This window comes from Hemitrygon akajei, chromosome 23 (assembly GCF_048418815.1).
Source record: "Hemitrygon akajei chromosome 23, sHemAka1.3, whole genome shotgun sequence".
NCBI lineage: Eukaryota > Metazoa > Chordata > Chondrichthyes > Myliobatiformes > Dasyatidae > Hemitrygon > Hemitrygon akajei.
In genome coordinates this window covers 33985335-34005442 of record NC_133146.1, presented here as the reverse complement: position 1 = coordinate 34005442, position 20108 = coordinate 33985335, and the positions used below count along the sequence as shown (strand labels likewise).

The following is a 20108-nucleotide window of genomic DNA, read 5'->3' as shown; positions in this document are numbered from 1 at the left end:
GCAGGTCCACTGGGAGTCAGCATGGACCTATGGGTCTACTGGCTTCCTTTGGCGTCATGGTAACTCTAGGATCAACTTTATCCACCGTATATATTTACATATATTAGGAATTTGCTGTGGTGTGCTGGTGTGACAGGCAACGTTCAACATTCAACAATTATAAAGAATTATATAAAAGTAACAAAAGTTACAGGGTGGATATGGAATAAAATGTGCACAAGTACATAAATACCAGCATGTATTTACAATGTAAACAGCATCATGAAGAGCGGTGTAAAGTGCTAACAGCGTCGAGCAGTGACTGAGGTGATAGACAACAGAGGAGGGAGGGGTGCCCAACTAAAATGATCCAATCAACTGCCTGGGGGAGAAACACTCAAGATGGCATGAAGTTTTTGTTTTACTGGCCTATAACATTTCCCAGAAGGGAGCTTTTGGAAAAGGCAGTTGGCTGGGTGTGTAGTGTCCACAATGATTTTTCCTGGACACATAGAAGTCCTACAATGATAGTCGGCTACAGCTAAGGGCATTGCTGCTCTCCTGACAGTTCACTGTAGTTTTTATACATCATGAGAGGATGCTGCACCAAACCAGACTGTAATGGCTGACGTCAGGATGCTCCCTGACGACGGTGTAGAATTGCATCAATATATTCTGGGGAAGTTGTAATTGTACCAACTGCCACAGGAAGTGCATCCTTTTTGTTAATGAAGTGTGGAGGAGCAGAGGGATCTGGGGGTACACGTCCACGGATCCCTGAAAGTTGCCTCACAGGTAGATAGGGTAGTTAAGAAAGCTTATGGGGTGTTAGCTTTCATAAGTCGAGGGTTGTAGTTTAAGAGACTCGATGTAATGATGCAGCTGTATAAAACTCTAGTTAGGCCACACTTGGAGTACTGTGTCCAGTTCTGCTCGCCTCACTATAGGAAGGATGTGGTAGCATTGGAAAGGGTACAGAGGAGATTTACCAGGATGCTGCCTGGTTTAGAGAGTATGGATTATGATCAGAGATTAAGGGAGCTAGGGCTTTACTCTTTGGAGACAAGGAGGATGAGAGGAGACATGATAGAGGTGTACAAGATATTAAGAGGAGTAGACAGAGTGGACAGCCAGCGCCTCTTCCCCAGGGCACCACTGCTCAGTACAAGAGGACATGGCTTTAAGGTAAGGGGAGGGAAATTCAAGGGGGATATTAGAGGAAGATTTTTCACTCAGAGAGTGGGTGGTGCATGGAATGCACTGCCTGAGTCAGTGGTGGAGGCAGATACACGAGTGAAATTTAAGAGACTACCAGACAGGTATATGGAGGAATTTAAGGTGAGGGGTTTGAGGCAGGGAGGCAGGGTTTGAGGGTCGGCACAACATTGTGGGCCGAAGGGCCTGTAATGTGCTGTACTATTCTTATGAAGAGACAGGCCCTGAAAGCAAACATACGAGCTCAAAACGTGACCAGCAGCAGCACAACTGGTCTGCAGGGCTTGCTGACTGTATATGGCATGATCTCCCAGCCAGCTGTAATAAGGATACGTCGCCAGTTCATGCATTGATCAACTAGCAAATAAATGAACAGTAACAGTCACCACCTGGTGGCTATCTTGATGTGAGAGGGAGGTAGTACTCACCCACCATCACAACGGTTAAAAATAAACTGCAGACTTTGAACATCAGACACAAAAGTCGCCAAGACAAGAAAATCCACCGATGCTGGAAATCCAAAGCAACACACACACAAATGCTGGAGGAACTCAGCAGGTCAGGCAGCATCAATGGAAAAGAATAAACAATCAAAGTTTCGGGCCGAGACCCTGCATCAGGACTGGTGACGGGTCTCGGCCCGACACTATGACTGTGTACTCTTTTCCATAGATGCTGCCTGACCTGTTGAAGCATAAGAGTCAATCTAAAGAAAGCTAACAGCTTTGTTCTTTTAGCTTAAGAGACAGAGGATTTGGTCATTAAAAAAAAAAATTTTGCAGTGTCTCAAAATTTAAAACAAATGAGATATTTTGAAATGTAGTCATTATTGTAGTGTCTGAAATAAAGCAGTCAATTTAAGCATGAGGCTCTCATTACCCCAGTGACCTGGTTTCAATCCTGACCTCCAGTGCTATCAGTAAGAAATTTGCATGTTCTCCACATATCCCCCAGGTCCTTAGATTTCTTCCCTCATCCAAAAGACAGTGCCGTTTGATTAATTAGCTAATGACCCTCGTTTAGGTGGCTGGCTGGAGAACTAGGAAGTGATGTGGATGTGCATGTGGGACTGCACTGGTTATACAGAAACAAGCAGGCGACTGAATCTGATGAAATTGATGGAAGCTTGTTTATTTTAATATTGTGGAAAATGTTAAAAAAATGAAAACATGCAAATCTTCCTGTCCTTCAGGACCTTTTAATACCACCTGAAGTGAAAATAGAACTTGTTTTCATAATACCTCTGTAAGATGACATTCTCCATCTGTGCTTTGCTCCCTTAGCATTAACTGGGAGAGGCAGCCAACATTTTAAGCTCAAGCTTCTGGATTAGAACATGGACTTAAAACCTTTCTGGCTCAGAGATGAATGTTCATGTTCAAGCCTTGTAAACATCCAGCACAGGCACCAAACGTCCTCACAGGTTCAGTGCTGCAAGACTGGATTTCCCATTCAGAGCATCCGAGTTTGAGTGCTAACATCAGCCATTACATTAACTTTCTCCATGGCAGCATTAAAAACACACGAGTGTTAACCTGTTGACCTGATCATAAACTAACTTGAAAAGAGTCTGTAGAACATGGACTATAGAACAGTACTGGTCGCTCAGCCCATGAATTTGTGCTGACATTTTAACCTACTCAAAGATCATTTTAATACTTCCCTCAATTTTTCTTTCATCCATGTGCCCAGCTAAGAGACTTTTAAATGTCCATAAGTATCTATCTCTGCCACCACACCTGGCAGCACGTTCTACACGCCCATCTCTCTGTGTATACAACCTACTGTAGCTGCTACTCAAACCAACCAACACAGCTTAGAGACTAAACTCTGTGCGACAGGAGAACACACGCCACTGTACAATAGTCTCTGCTTTATTTTGTTCATTATTTTCACACATTGGTAAATTATTACAGTGTATATTATTATTCTGTACTTTATTATTAGTGAAGCTTGCACTCTAAGTTTAAATGTTGCTGCTGTAATGAAAGAATTTCCCATTCAGGATCAATAAAGTACTTATGATTGCTATTATAATTATTAAACACGGGGCAGAGGGGGTGTTGATCCTGTATGATACACTCCAATCCAATTATAATGCTCCAAAATTAAAGAATATGTTCAATCTTCATTAAGAAACTAGCAAATCAATCTTGAAGCAATAAAAATTAAATGAAACTAAAACTAGCGATAACAAATAGTCTTAGCGTATTAAATATAATTAAGTTTGCTTCAACGTAATTAAGCATAATTAAGTGAACTTAAGCAAAAAACGATTTTAAATGTAACTAAGCGGTCAACAAAAAGGTATCACCCTTGCTCAGTCCCTTAGTTCAACTGAACTCAAGACAAAGCATCAATCAAAATTTAAATAAACTTTTCTATCACACCCACACCCTTGTGACTAACTACCATAATGAACATACAACACAAAATACAAAGATAGATATATAGCTCCTACACCAACCTCTGACATCCCACCCTATACTTCTCCCCATCACATTAAAATTATGCCCGCTCGTATTAGCCACTTCTGCCCCTGGAAAAAGGTGCTGGCTGTCCACTCGATCTATGCCTCTTATCATCTTGAACACCTCTATCAAGTCACCTCTCACCCTCCTTCACTCCAAAGAAAAAAAGCCCTCGCTCACTCAACATTTTCTGAGTGGTGGTATGCGTGTTGACTGTGATAGAAAAGCATTGAGCTAGCATAGAAAGAAAGGTTATAGAGATGGTTTGCAAAGGAACATACAGCCTCTGCGTTCTAATTGACACCATAATCACATTGTTGAATAAGCAGCATACATACTTTCAGAATATCCTGCTTTTCTGGAATTGCACATGATTGGTAATCCCGATGCTTTGGCAATTTTTCGACAAACAAACTGTAAAAACAAATTAATATTTCATTACGATGACAGCAGAGCCCTCAGATTTTACAGTACATTAAACCAAATTGGAAGTTATCTTATAATTTTCTTTCAATCACAGCTTGCACAATAATTAACAGCAAGGGTTTTAGTAAAATGTTGCTTACGTTATAAACTTGTTATAAAGGACAAAGGCGTTTTCAAGGTTTCCTTCTTCCAAGTAGACTGATGCCATTTGGACCATCTCCACTCCAGATCTGAAGTAGCGACGGGGGGTAATGACCTCACTGATCTCTACATTACATCCCATTTTGGTGAGGGCCCTCACTCGCTCTTGTGGAGTTAGGGTAACATCCATGTGGCTGGGGGCAACAGACAGCTTTTTCTGTGGAACAATCAACATTCTTTTAGTGAGGAATTGCTAAATAGACACTTCTAATAAAAGAATCTTGAAATCTAAAATAACTTAGACATTTTAATCTTATCAGAATAAGAATCAGGTTTATTATCACCAGCATGTGACGGGAAATTTTTTAACTTAGCAGCAGCAGTTCAATGCAATACATAACATAGAAGAAAGAAATAAAATAATAATAATAATAATAATAATAATAATAATAATAATAAAATAAATCTTATTCCATACTTTATACAGTATACATACATTGAATAGATTAATAAACTGGCAAAAAAACAGAAATACTACATATTTTTTTTAAAAAGTGAGGTAGTGTCCAATGTTCATTTAGGAATCGGATGGCAGAGGGGAAGAAGCTGTTCCTGAATCGCTGAGTGTGCCTTCAGGCTTCTGTATCCCCTACCTGATGGTAACAGTGGGAAAAGGGCATGCCCTGGGTGCTGGAGATCCTTAATAATGGACTCTGCCTTTCTGAGACACCACTCCCTGTAGATATCCTGGGTACTTTGTAGGCTAGTGCCCAAGATGGAGCTGACTAAATTTACAGCTTATGCAGCTTCTTTCCATCCTGTACAGTAGCACCCCCCCCCCATACCAGACAGTGATGCAGCCTGTCAGAATGCTCTTCACAGTACATCTATAGAAGTTTTTGAGTGTATTTGTTGACATATCAAATCTCTTCAAGCTCCCAATGAAGTATAGCTGCTGTCTTGCCTTCTTTATAACTACATCAATATATTGTGACCAGGTTAGATCCTCAGAGATTTTGATACCCTGGAACTTGAAAAACCACCCACACTCTCCACTTCTGATCCCTCTATGAGGATTGGTATGTGTTCCTTCGTCTTACCCTTCCTGAAGTCCACAATCAGCTCTTTCATCTTACTGACATTGAGTGCCAGGGTGTTGCTGCAGCACCATTCCACTAGTTGGCATATCTCACTCCTGTACGCCCTCTCATCACCACCTGAGATTCTACCAACAATGGTTATATCATTAGCAAATTTATGGATGGTATTTGAGCTATACCTAGCCACACAGTCATGGGTATATAAAGAGTAGAGCAGTGGGATAAGCACACACCCCTGAGGTGCACCAGTGTTGACCATCAGCAAGGCGGAGACATTATCACCAATCGGCACTGATTGTGGTCTTCCATTAGGAAATTGAGGATCCAAATGCAGAGGGAGGTACAGAGGCCCAGATTCTGCAACTTCTCAATCAGGATTGTGGGAATGCAGGTATTAAATGCTGAGCTATAGTCAATGAACAGCATCCTGACATAGGTGTTTCCGTTGTCCAGGTCGTCTAAAACCCTGAGGAGAGCCATTGAGATTGCGTCTGCGTTGACCTATTGTGGCGATAGGCAAATTGCAACGAGTCCAGATTCTTGCTGAGGCAGGAGTTCAGTCTAGTCATGACCAACCTCTCAAAGCAGTTCATCACTGTCGATGTGAGTGCTACTGGGTGATAGTCATTAAAGCAGGTAACGTTTTTCTTCTTAGGCACTGGTATAATTGTTGCCTTTTTGAAGCAAGAGGGAACTTCCGCCCATAGCAGTGAGAGGTTGAAAATGTCCTTGAATACTCCCGCCAGTTGGTTGGCACTGGTTTTCAGAGCCTTTCCAGGTACTCCATCGGGACCTTCTGACTTGTGAGGATTCACTCTCTTTAAAGACAGTCTAACATGAGCTTCTGAGACAGAGATCACAGGGTCATCTGTGCAGCAGGGATCTTCACAGCTGCAGTTGTGTTCTCCCTTTCAAAGCGGGCATAGAAGGCTTTATGTTCATCTGGTAGTGAAGCATCGCTGCCATTAGGTACATGGAGCTCAGAAAAATAGAGGGCTATAGGTAAGTCTAGATCATTTCTAAGGACATATTTGGCACAGCTTTGTGAGCTGAAGGGCCTGTATTGTGCTGTTGGCTTTCTATGTTTCTATTCGTGCTATTGGGTTTCGCTTTATAGGAAGTAACGTCTTGCAAGCCCTGCCAGAGTTGTCATGCATCCCGATGTTGCCTCCAACCTCATTCAAAATTGTTCCTTCGCCCTTGAAATAGCCCTCCGCAAATCATACCTGGTTTTCTGGTACAGGCCTGGGTCGACAGACCTGAATGCCACAGATCTAGCCTTCAGCAAAAGACATAACTCCTGGTTCATCCAAGGCTTTTGGCTTGGGATTGTACAGTAAGTCTTTGTCAGCACACTCTCATCATCACAGGTTTTAATGAAGTCAATAACAACTGCAGCATACTCATCCAGGTTCGAAGGTGAAACCCTGAATACAGATTCAAAGCAGTCCTGTAAGTGATCCTGTGCTTCCCCTGTCCATACCTTCTTGGTCCTCACCATAGGCGCTGCAGTCTTCAGTCTCTGCCTATACTCAGGGAGTAGGAGTACAGCCAGGTGATCAGACTTCCCGAAGTGAGGGCGTGGAATAGCATGGTAGCAATGGTCCAGTGTGTTGTTTCCTCTAGCATTGCAAGTGATCTGTTGATGGTGATTGCTTAGTGATTTTTTTCAGATTGGCCTGGTTAAAGTCTCCTAAAACGATGGTGAAGGCGCTGGGACGCGCTGTTTCGTGCATGTTGATCCCATTGCTCAGATCATCTCAAGACTAATTGACATTGGCCTGAGTATACATTGGAATGTATACAGCTACCAAGAAGATCCCAGAGAACTGTAGCACGTAAAAAGGACTGCACTTTATTGCTAGATGTTCCAGGTCTGGTGAGTAGAATTGGGACAGCACTGATATATTTGTGCACCAAGAAGAGTTGATCACGAGGCATACTCCTCCACCGCTGCTTTTGACTCTATAGATCTATCCTGACAGTGTATAGTAAACCCGCCGATCTGGATCGCTGCATCTGGTACGGAAGGGGTTAACCAGGATTCCATGAAACGAAGGATGCACGCAGTCCTAATGTCCCTCTGATTTCTGAGATCATCGACTTTATTCACCAGAGACTGTACGTTTGCCAGCAAGATAGTCAGTACTGGGAGGCTAAAACCCCAAACGCACTTGTAAACCCCAACCTACAGCCACACTTCCTCCGTGGGCACTTCTGTCCAGTCACAGTTGTTTCCATCAGTTTTAAGCAGCAATAGTTCGTTTAAACGCATTAAGACATCTTCGTTTACTGTACTGACCTTGGAAGCAGTTATGCTTTTTAGCTGCATCAGGCTAAAATGCCAGGGATTTTAATCCCTGCCCTAATAATTCATTTTACTGAATATAGATTATCTTATTTAAATAATATGCATTTTACTAAACAATGACACTAAAATCATGATTTAAAACCATTTCTCATTAAATCCTATGCACTTCCCTCCTGAATGAACTGCAATGCTTGGCCAGCAGGTGGGGCTCCCCTTTATTGTCCACTTGGTAATTTCACAGCAAGTTACTGAACAGTCTTGTCAATTTTATCCTCTCACATGGCCATCCCACTGGAAATGAAAAACTCACCCAACGTCTGCTTTGACATGATCAAAGCACCCCATTATGGAAATTCAAATGCAGGTTAACTCCCCAACTTTTTTCCATCGATGCTGCCTGGCCTGCTGAGTTCCTCCAGCATTCTGTGTGTGTTGGGATTTCCAGCTTCTGCAGATTTTCTCCTATTTGCCCAACTTGAAAAGTAGTCTTAGCCCAGCTACCAAGACATCATTAGCCTGCAAGGGTACAGTATTTGCCCCAATGATCTAAACATCTTTTATCCAATTGTGGAGCTGAGAGCAAGAATCCCAGCTTCAAGTGTTGGCCAGAGTAGATTACATCGAAACAATTAATATACACTATACAAAGAGACTAAACAAACCCAGCCGAATCTGATGAAGAAAGATATGCACCCAGTGAGGAAATACTGCATTTGAGTGGTGCCACCATATCTATTGAAGAATCACATGGCAACGTTACAGTGTTGTTGGGACCTTCCATAAAAGTTTAAATTTTCTTGTGTTTCTTTTTTCCATTTATTTCATACCTTTTGAAAGGTTCATTAAAAGTCTGGTTAGGCTGAATCTGGAATATTACATTCATAGAACATAGAAATCTACAGCACATTACAGGCCATTCAGCCTACAATTTTGTGCCGACCGTGTAACCTATTCTAGAGACTGCCTAGAATTTCCCTAGCGCATAGCCCTCTATTTCTCCAAGCTCTATGTAACTATCCAAGAGGCTCTTAAAAGACTCTATTGCATCTGCTTCCACCACCACCACTGGCAGTGCATTCCACGCACCCACCACTCTGCGTGAAAAACTTACCCCTGACGTCCCCTTGGTACCCATTTCCAAGCACCTTAAAACTATGCCCGCTCATGTTAACCATTTCAGCCCTGGGAAAAAACCTGTGGCAATCCAAACGATCAATGCCCCTCATCATCTTATACGCCTCTATCAGGACAGCTCTCATCCTCTGTCACTCCAAGCAAAAAACTCCGAGTTCACTCAACCTATTCTCATAAGGTAAGCCCTCCAATCCAGGCAACATCCTTGTAAATCTCCTCTGCATTCTCTCCTCATAGCTCTTGAACTCAATCCCATTGTTGATGAAGGCCAACACACCTTAACAACACCGTCAACGTGTGCAGCAGCTTTGAGTGTCCTATGGACACGGACCCCAAGATGTCTCAGATCCCTCACATTCATTTCCGGTCACTCCATTACAGGGAGTATTTGGAGGCTTTGGAGAGGGTGCAGAAGAGGTTTACCATAACGGATGCAGAGGCAAGATTGGACAGAACTGGGTTGTCTTCTCTGGAGTGGAGGAGGCTTGAACAAAATTTATCAGATTATGAGAGGTATAGATAGAATGGATATCTGGTAACACACACAGAATGCTGGAGGGACTAAGCAGGCCGGGCAGCATCTATGGGAAAAGAGTACAGTTGACGTTCTGGGCAAAAACCCTTCAGCAGGACTGGAGAAAAAAAAGACGAGAAGTCAAAGTTAGACGGGGGTGAGGGGAGGGAGAAACTCAAGGTGAAAGGTGAAACCCGGGAGGTGGGAGGGAAGTAAAGAGCTGGGAAGTTGATTGGTGAGAGAGATACAGGGCTGGAGAAGGGAGACTCTGAGAGGAGAGGACGGAAGGCCACGGAAGAAAGAAAAAGGGGGAGGAGAACCAGAGTGAGGTGATGGGCAAGTGAGGAGATAAGGTGAGAGAGGTAAATAGGGATGAGGAATGGTAAAGGAGGGAAGTGGCATTACCAGACGTTTGAGAATTCGATGTTCATGCCATCGGGTTGGAGGCAACCCAGACTGAATACAAGGTGTTGTTTCTCCAACCTGAGTGTGCCCTCATCGCAACAATAAAGGAGGCCATGGATAAACATATCGGAATGGGAAGTGGAATTAAAATAGGTGGCCACTGGGAGATCCCACTTTTCCTGGCAGATGGAGCTTAGGTGCTCAGCGAAGTGGTCTCCCAATCTACACCTGGTCTTACTGATACACAGGAAGCCACACTGGGAGCACCAGATACAAGACCCCAACAGACTCACAGGTGAAGTGTCGCCATTGTTTGGAGTCCCGAGTGGTAGTGAGGATGGAGGTGTAGGGTCAGATGTAGCACTTGTTCCACTTGCAAAGATAAGTGCCAGGGATGAACGGACAAGGGAGTTACGTAGGGAGCGTTCCCTGCAGAAAGTAGAAAGTGGGGGTGGGGAGCGGAAGGGAAAGATGTGCTTGGTGGCGGGATCCCATTGGAGGTGGTGGAAGTTTAGGAGAATTGTGTACTGGACGCGGAGGGTAGTGAGGTAGTAGGCAAGGACAAGAGGAACACTATCCCTGTTGGAGTGGCTTGAGGATGGAGCGAGGGTAGACTTGCGCAAATTGGAAGAGATGTGGTTGAGGGCAGAATTGATGGCGGAGGAAGGGTCGCCCTTTCTTTGAAGGAAGAGGACATCTCTGTCATTCTGGAATGAAAAACCTCATCCTGAGAGCAGATGCGGCGGAGACAGAGGAATTGAGAGAAGCGGATGGCATTTTTACAGAGTGAGAAGCGGTATAATCCAGGTAGCTTTGAGAGTCTGTAGGTTTATAATAGACATCAGTAGATAAGCTGTCTGCGGAGATAGAGACAGAGAGATGGAGAAATGGGACGGAGGTGTTGGAGATGCACCAGGTAAATTTGAGGGCAGGGAAGTTGGAGGCAAAGGTGATGAGTCGACGAGCTCCACGTGGGTGCAGGAAGCAGCACCAATGCATTTGTCGATGTAGCATAGGAAACGTTACAGAGTGACACCAGTGTAGGCTTGGAACATAGATTGTTCCACACTGCCGACAGGCTGGGACCCACGCAAGTGCCCATGGCTACACCTTTTGTTTGAAGGAAGTGGGAGCAGCCAAAATGAGAAATTATTGAGAGTGAGAACAAGTTCCGTTAGATGGAGGCAAGTGGTGGTGGAGGGGAACTGGTAGGTTCTGGCATCCAGAAAGAAACGGAGAGTTTTGAGACCTTCCTGGTGGGGGATGGAGGGGTATAGGGACTGGACATCCATGGTGAAAGTAAGATGCTCAGGGCCAGGGAACTGGAAATCATTGAAAAGATCAGGAGTGTTTGAAGTGTCATGGACGTAGGTAGAAAGGGATTGAACCGGGGGGGATAAAATTGAGTCGAGATATGCAGATATGCATTCAATGAGTCAGAAATAAGCTATATAATGGTTCTAACTGGATTGGAAGGTTTGCGGATCTTGGGTAGCAAATAGAAACGGGAGGTGCGGGGTGCGGGAACTATGAGGTTCGTGGCACTCGATGGGAGACCCCCCCAGAGCTAATAAGGTCAGTGATGGTGTGGGAGACAATGGCCTGGTGCTCCTCAGTGGGATCCTGTTCGAGGGGTAAATAAGAGGAGGAGTCTGTGAGTTGTCGCTGGGCCTCAGCAAGGTAGAGGTCAGTCCGCCAGACTACTACAGCACCCCCTTATCTGCAGGTTTGATGGTAAGTTTAGGCTTAATACGGGAGAAGTGGAGAGCAGAGTGTTTGGAAGGAGTGAGGCTGGAATTCGAGAGAGAAATGGTGAAGTCAAAACAGTTGCTGTCCCGTCAGCAGTTGGCAATGACAAGGTCCAGAGCAGGGAGGAGATCAAGGCGGGGTGGTAAGTCTCTTCCATGGATATCTGGTATCATTCTTTCCCCCCTGGGTTGAAATGCTAGAGAGCCTGCAGTTAAGGTGAGAAAGGCAAGTTCAAAGGAGATGTGCAGAGAATGGCGGGATGTGGACTCTGTAGGCAGAAGGGATTAGTTCAGTTCGGCATTTAATTACTAGTTTAATCAGTTTAACATAAGAGCATGAGCCGAAAGACCTGATCTGTGCTGTATAATTCTATGTTCTATGATCCAAGTGCAAGATAAAACATTAAAGTCAGAGCCAAAAAACAAAATCACCCAGAATGGCGTTGCAGTGGAAGTTTCTACTTGGCTCAGTGTGGAGTACAGGCACTCCATCTGAGACAGATTTCCAACCTTGTGCGTTTACTATCACAGACAGAGATATTTTAACTATAAATGTTTGAGCACTGGCAACACAGCAGGGTATTTCCCGTTAACTCATCCAGACTAACTAGTGCAAGTGACTTGAAGGCCAACTCATCTGTAGTAAATTCAGTAACTTACAGAAATATTCATTCTGCTCTTGCTGACAACAAATGCACCCATCCCTCTTCAAGCAAAGCAACTCCGATTCTGTATAAGCAGTTCAAGATGTCAAATACCACTAGTATAATCAACAAGATGTTGTAATCTTTTTCTGACTTTCACAACTGGATTGTACCTTTCACAAATAACTCCGTTCATGACTCAGCTGATAAGTTATAAACTTAGCTGAAGAGATTGATCTTCTAGGGTGACGCATGACTGATGACAAGGACTAGCCAATAGAGGAAAAAATACATGGAGGGAGAAATATTTTCCTACTGGAATCTTATTTTCCATATATTATAAGCAACACTGGGGTGCCAAAGGGGATTGTACTGGCTCCCTTCCCGTTTATCCTGCATACCTCGGACTTCAGATACAACACCGAGTCACGTCATCTGCAGAAATTCTCTGATGACTCAGCAATAGTTGGGTGTATAAAGGGAGAATGGGAGGATGAACACAGGGCCCTGGTGGAGGTGTTGTCAAATGGTGCAAGCTGAATCATCTGCAGCTCAACATCAGTAAGACAAAGGAGATGGTGATGGACTTCAGGAAGACTAAGCCTGCACTGCTCCCTGTTACTATTGGCAGTGAGGACGTGGATGAGGTGAGGACCTACAAGTACCCGGGAGTGCAGCTGGATGACAGACTTGAGTGGAGCACCAACACAGAGACTGTGTACAAGAAGGGCTAGAGTCACCTCTGCTTCCTGAGGAGACTGACATCCTCTGGACTATGCAGGCCTCTCCTTCACATAACTGATTCACTAAAAAAAATCCCTGCAAACTTGGCCTACTTACTGCTTCCACAGAAACGAAGGCAGTGGTGTCAAAGGGGAAAAGCTGAGAAATTGAGAATGAGGTAGCAGTACAGGCTACCTCATTTAATATATTTAAGATACTGTTAAATAGATTATTCCATAGTAGGGGAATTAAGGGTTACGGGGAAGAAGTAAGTAGGTAGAGCTGAGTCCAGGGCAAGATCAGCCATGATCTTACTTAACGGTGGAGTAGAATTAATGGGCCAGATGGCTTGCTACTGCTCTTAAATCTTACAAGATTGTCTTAGGGCAAAATAACAGGAAAAGGGCAGAATGAATTTAATGCAGACAAGTCTAAAATAATCTGCAAATCAAGAGAAAGCGAAGAACAGCTGAACTCTGAAAGAAGATTCAGCATGACATCTAAAACTTTGACAAACTTTTATAGATGTGGATAGTATATTGACTGGCTGCATCACTAACGGAAACACCAATGTCCTTGAACAGAAAATCCTACGAAAAAGTAGTGGATACGACCCAGTCCATCACAGTTAAAGCCCTCTCCACCACTGAGCACATCTACATGGAGCATTGTCACAGGAAATCAGCACCCATCAACAGAGACCCCACCGTCCAAGTCATGCTCTCTTCTGACTGCTAACATCACGAAGGTGGTACAGGAGCCTCAGGACTCTCACCACCAGGTTCAAGAACAGCTATTACCCCTCAAACATCAGGATCTTAAACTAGAGGGGATAACTTCACTCAACTTCACTTGCTGCACCACGGAACTGTTCCCACAACTTTATGAACTCACTTTCAAGGACTCTCCGTGACATGTTCTTGATATTTATTGCTTAATTATTATTATCATTTCTTTCTGTTAGTATTTGTACAGTTTATTATCTTCCGCACACTGGTTTTCCGCTCTGTTGGCATGGTCTTTCATTGATTCTATTATGGATATTTGATTTATTATGTCCCAAAAAAATTGAATCTTAGGGTTGTATATGGTGATGTGTGTGTGTGTGTGTATACATATATAATACACACACACACACATACATATACACACATATATACACACACACACACACACACTTTGTACTTAGATAATGAATTTACTTTGAACTTTGAATCAATAGGAGTGCTAAAGACCTTCAGAAAATCCAGCATCAAAGCAGAGTAACAACAACAAAGCAAACCAAATATTAAATTAAGTGGATTTGACAGGAAAACACTGGCAAAAGTTTGCAATTAAACTGGAGTAATCTAGTCAGAGCTCATCTGAAATATGTTGCTCTCTCCAGATAGCAAAAGAACGAGGGAAACAGTGTACTGAAAGCAATGCTGGGAGAAGCCAAGAGGCTAATTCCTGAAGCAAAAGATTAGAGCTAGGAGGAAGCAGAGAAACCTGCTCTTTGTGGAAAGAAGTGATGGAAAAAATATTTTTTGCCAAGTTAAACAATTAGTCACAGTAATGCCATGGAAGTGAAAATATTCCCTTCAATTACATTCAAGAGAACAGAGGAATTGATGCACAGGTGAGTAGAAACGATGCACTGGAACTGTGTCTCTGGCGAGAGGAAGAGACAGCAGTAAACATAATCTAGCCAGTCAGATACAGAGCCTTTAGGAATTCTGAATTCCCAGACAGCAGACTATTAGAAATTTACTGCACAGGAAATTTCTCAAATTTTTCATCAAACAGCAGATAAATGGAATTTTTCCCTCACAAACTCTCTAAGCTAATGAAACAATTGTCAACAACATCAGATGTATTGTCCTTTTAAAAAAAATACAATGGTGAATTGAAAATTTCGAAAGCTCTTTACAAAATATTTGTTTATCTCAATTAAACTAGACTTGTAAAAATGTTTTTCTCCAATTCTATTACTTCCATCTTTTAATAATGCACATTTTGTTTTCAATCTTTGAAGCCAAATGTCATCCAATTACATCTTGCCCTAAATCCACTTTAAAAAGTTCCACCATGTAGATGAAGATCAACAGGAAACCAGACAATCCAGTGCAATTTGATCAAGATCATTACATTCAAGGAGGAGAAAAACTGTCACAGCAATATTTCTGCTAGGAGGAAACTTTCCCAACCAATCCTGTAAAGGCAGCTTGTAAGACTTCCAAAAGAATGCTACAGATGCCAACCTTGGTGAATTTTAATTCTATGATTATTAATACATAAGTAATACCAGAGAGATGAATGTAAAAGGCTGATCAAACTCCATATCTGCACGTGAATTAGGTTCGGAGCTCCCTCTTAATGTTTCGATTCCTCACTTCACCTATGAGGAAGAAAGCAAAAGTTAGCACATTCTCATCTTCAAACAGTTCTGTTGTCATTCTGTTTAGACAGAGGCAAAGAATTGTTCTAAATCATGATCACACTAACATCAAGATATGCAAAACATTTTCTCATTAAAACACAATTCAACTAATTATGCAAAAAACACAGACAATAAAAAGAACATGCACTCCATGCATTAGAGAAGCTCCTAATCTGTTGCATAAGTAGTTGAATTGTGTTTTTATAGTTTTTGTTTCAGCTATAATAGTGCTTTTCAATGTCAGAAATAATCAGACAGAAGTGAAGAATGCAAACTGGCTGCAGGAACTGAGGAAAACAGGAGTAGACTACTCAACCACTCAAGTCAGCTCTGTCGTTCAATATGATCACGGCTGACCTACCCCAGGATCTTGTCCAATTGTGCCAGCTCCCCTTGCCCTCAACTCCTTTCAAAGTTCCTCTTTTAAACCACTAATGATCTCACCATTACAGCCCACTGGAGTAGATAATTTCTAAGATTCAACATCTTTTCACATTTCACCAGCCACTGAGAAGACCTCAAATTTAAATGCCAACCTCTTTGATTCCCAGTTGTGTCCCTTCATTTGACGTTCTCCCACTGGTGAGAACATCTGGATACTTATCTTCTCATGCCCCCTTTATAGGTCTTATTCTTCTCCTCTATATATTCTTCTAACACCGCACAACACTTCAACTGGGGTGGAATATGTATTTACAGCAAGATAGGCTTTAATTGGGCAGTTCACATTAAAATGTGACATGGGAATTTATAAGACATTGAACCAATGGGAAGTATTAAAAAAAACAATATTTTACAAGTAAAACAGTGGTGTGCAACAGTGGTGTGCAACACTGACTAGTCAACGTTGCCAAGGTAATCTCTCATAAACAACATCAAAATGGTAGACTAATCATCAGAAATATTAAACCTCCTGATACAGCTCTATCACCGCATCAGTATGTCAACATAAAGACAAGAGATTCTGCAGATGCTGGAAGTCCACAGTAACACACAAACAACATGCTGGAGGAACTCAGGAGGTCAGGCAACATCTATGGAGGGGAATAAACTGTCGACGTTTTAGGCTGAGACCCTTCATCGGGATGGGAAAGGAAGGGGGAAGATGCTAGAATAAGAAGGTGGGGGGGGGGGGTCAGGGAAATAAGTACAAGCTGGAAAATGATAGGTGACCCTAGGTGAAGGGGTACGAACACTGGACTTTGCAATACAGATGTTCTTAATAGTATTAAACGCACAAATCAGAAACAGCGGGCTTATAAATGTTAGCTGACAGCTAAAGGAACATTGTGAGGGCTTGTCGCATGTGGTGGCCAATGAACAAGAACAGAGCCAATGCAGGAGAGTACCCAAGCACCTTCTCCCCCAGTGAACACAACAAACATGGACCATGATCTGCCTGGATCATCAGAACACAACAAAAACCTGGCACCCTTTAATCAAACAATATGCTATGTATAAACAGTACAGTGTTTTGTGTAAATAATCTGCAAGGCACTGTGTGACAATATTATAATGAATTTGGAAACAAAATAAAAGGCTTAGGAAACACGTTCATGGGTCTTAAGACTTTTGTTTCCTCTCTGGCTGCCACACTGAGTTACCACCTCCCTCTATCACCCAGACCTTTCGTGCTGTTGAATGTTCCTCTCATCAGGGTCAATTTTAAGCCTCGATATAACCAATTTTAGTCAACTTTATAAAAGGTTTCAGCCCAGCTTGGCCATGTAAACCCTTTCTCCTGGTTGAAAGGGTGTCAATGGAACTCCATAGCAAGTCGTAGAGACACAGAGGTGCATAGCATAGAAACAGACCAGTCAGCCCAACGTGTCGATGCTGATTATGGTGCCCAGCAAACTAGTCCCATTTGTCCACATTTGACGCTTATTCCCCAAATCTCCTCTGATACATCTACCTATCCAAACATCTTTAAATGTTTGTTATTGTACCTTTCTCCAGAAGCTCATCACTACCATCTGTGTGAAGAAGTTGCTCCTCAGGTCCCATTTAAATCTTTCCCCTCTCTTAACCCATGTCCTCTGGTTGCTAACTCCTTTTTCACCCTATCTACACCCCTCATGACTTTAGCAGTCCCTCTGTCTCCTATGCTCCATGCAATGAAGTCCAAGTCTGCCATTATCTTCCTATAATTCAGGTCCTTCGGCCCTGGCAGCATTTCATAAATCTTCTCTGGACTCCTTTGAGTTTAATAATATCATAGCATAATAAAAAATTCAAAGGAACTCCAAGTGAGTCCTTGAGCTGTCACAAGCAGCACCCACATGGAGGAAGATCCCCTTCGATTCACCTGGCTGAGAAGGGCCCTTGTGCTCACCTCCTCTGAATCGGGGAGCCACTGCGGACATAATGAATCTTGTGCAAGTCCATATTACCTGCTCTTTAAATCCAGTCGGGCTGGCAAGCTTAATATTGTGGGCTCCTCTGCTGTTAGTGTACTCCCGTGTGCTGATCGTTTTTGTTCAAGTTGCAGAGACCTCCTCGTAACTCGTGGAAAGGCAACTGACCTCTTTGCCACATGACTAGCGGCAAGCCCACCGGAGAAGCAAATATTTTCAGCAAGGTAACAATGGACCCAAAAACTCCTGACTTGATCTGAAAGCACTGTAATGCAGAAGAGAGCCTTGTACTCTTGAAGGTTCTAGAATTTGGTTGCTATGTTAAACTGATTACTTCAGCTTTCAAATAGAGGTTAAAGATCTCAAGGCAACAGAAGCCTAATCGACTGGAGAACCAGAAGCTATTAACACTCTTTCACCTCAATACTGAGTATGAAACCTTGATGTGCACCGCATTTCTCAGCTTAATAATCAATACCGCCTCAAAAAGTTACGTGACTTATGTGGAACAACAACTGGCACATTTTGAGAGATGCCTCAAGGCTAAATCAATTCCTGATGGAAGCCATCAATCACAAAGTACAAGATCAAAGTGATGTCAGAGGATAAGCTGAATCAGTGTAGGATCTCTCATTCACAAAGAGAAGAGATGTACTTCATACAAGGTCAAAGTTATTTCTGAAAAACAAGGTTCGGCAGAAGCACAGTTGTGTCTCAAGTCAGGTTAACCTAAATTCTGGCTATTCAACCGAGAGAAGATAATGTAATGATAAGATTAAATTGTATTGCGGGCTATCCCTCACTTGAGCAATCTTAAAAATAACAAAGAAATACTGACTATCCCGTTTGCCATCTCACTCATCACCCATACTCTGCAGCTTAAAACCTGTTTTTATCTCGAATATCTAAGTTCTGAAACATAAACTCTTTCTCCATTCAAAGGTGCTACCTGATATACTGAATTCTTCCAGCATTTTCTGTTTTATACCAGATGCCCAACATTTGTGGCGATTTGCTTTTGCATCATTGCAATTGAACAATTTTTTTTAAACTGAGCAAAACAATTGAAAATGGAATCAAATGTAAATTTTGAAAATAACATCTAAACTAAGGAAAATCAAAACTGCAGATGCTGGAACACTGAGATAAATTCAAAACGCCAGAAATACTCGGCAAGTCAGGCAGCAACTCTGGAAAATGAAATCAAAACGCACTCATCAGAACTGTGAAAAATGTCATTTGTAAACTTACAGAGAAGGAGGCTGAAAAGATGGATAGGACAATGAGAATGTCTGTCATAAGAGTAAGGCAGGTAAATTGGGATAATGAGGGCAGCTAGAGTGTAATTATTGTGTTACCAACTTTACCAGTTTTTCATCCTTACTAGGTCTAAATCCTGGAACTGCCTGTCTAATAGCAGACAGTCAGAGTCCCTTTATGAGAAGGACTGTACGTAGTAGTTCAAGATGGCTTACTTTCACCTTCTCCTCAGCAGTCAGCACAGGGTGACACAGGCTGGCCTTACTGCTCAGATCCTTAAAAATGATTTTAAAGAAAACATCCTTCTACGGCACCGACCCGAGTCCAGGAGCGGGCGCACCGAGCAGAGCCAACCGGCGGGTCCCAGTCCTGCAGCGAGCCAGGACACGGAGGGGGAGCGAAGGAAGAGGGAGGCTGTTTCCTGCCGCAAAGCCTGTGACCTTCACTCACGTCAGACGCCGGTCGCCCGCTTTACTTTCCAAAAATAACCCTCATGTGATTCCAGCGCCAGGAAGCGGGGTTCGAAACTCGATTCTAGCCGAGCTGTTCTGCTGCTGGTGTGAGTACTGGACGCCCACTGCATACACCCCACCTTTACTAAACCTCCCAGTGCACCAGCCGAGACCTGTGTCTGCACTAATATGCGCTACATAATTTGGACCAGAGTCTTCACTAACCCCAAACACCCGCCCAACACTCACCAAACTGGGACGAGTGTCTATACGAACACACCTAACACCAGGAACAGTGTCTGCACCAACGCCTCCCCTCTACTCCTGGAATAATGCCTGTACTAAAACCCCAACACCATTGCACCCAGGATCAGAGTCCACCCTAACACACTCAAACACACCAAGGCCAGTGTGTGTATCAAGATCCTCACTGCCCCCAAGGCCAGTGTGTGTATCAAGATCCTCACTGCCCCCAAGGCCAGTGTGTGTATCAAGATCCTCACTGCCCCCAAGGCCAGTGTGTGTATCAAGACCCTCACTGTCCCCAAGGCCAGTGTGTGTATCAAGACCCTCACTGCACCACCTGGACCAAGAGTAGGCATTCACGCACTAATCCTGTCATTGCACCCAGTATTAGTGTTTGCACTAACACACTGCACTCCTACCACCACCAACCCCACCCCCTTAGTCTTAGGCACTTACATACAGTGAGGGAGTGTAAGATTTTTGCACAGTACTGTAGTAATTTTATGTATTGTGCTGTACTGCTGCCATAAAAAAACCACAAATTTCATGATGCAGGTAAT

The 20108-nt window shown here is 43.1% G+C and overlaps 1 protein-coding gene across 7 annotated transcripts in view; it reads right to left on the bottom strand.

The window, feature by feature from the left end:
* stambpl1 (STAM binding protein-like 1) overlaps nucleotides 1–20108 on the bottom strand; it is a 69655-nt gene that overhangs the window by 31228 nt on the left and 18319 nt on the right. For all 7 annotated transcript variants that reach the window (XR_012096108.1, XM_073027378.1, XM_073027377.1 and 4 more), the window contains 3 exons: nucleotides 15099–15191; nucleotides 4232–4449; nucleotides 4004–4079 (listed from right to left, as the gene is read on the bottom strand). Coding sequence is in view for 6 of the 7 variants with exons in the window: in XM_073027378.1 (XP_072883479.1) it covers nucleotides 4004–4079; nucleotides 4232–4449; nucleotides 15099–15134 (330 nt within the window). In the remaining variant the exon portion in view is untranslated. The remainder of the gene's footprint in view (nucleotides 1–4003; nucleotides 4080–4231; nucleotides 4450–15098; nucleotides 15192–20108) is intronic.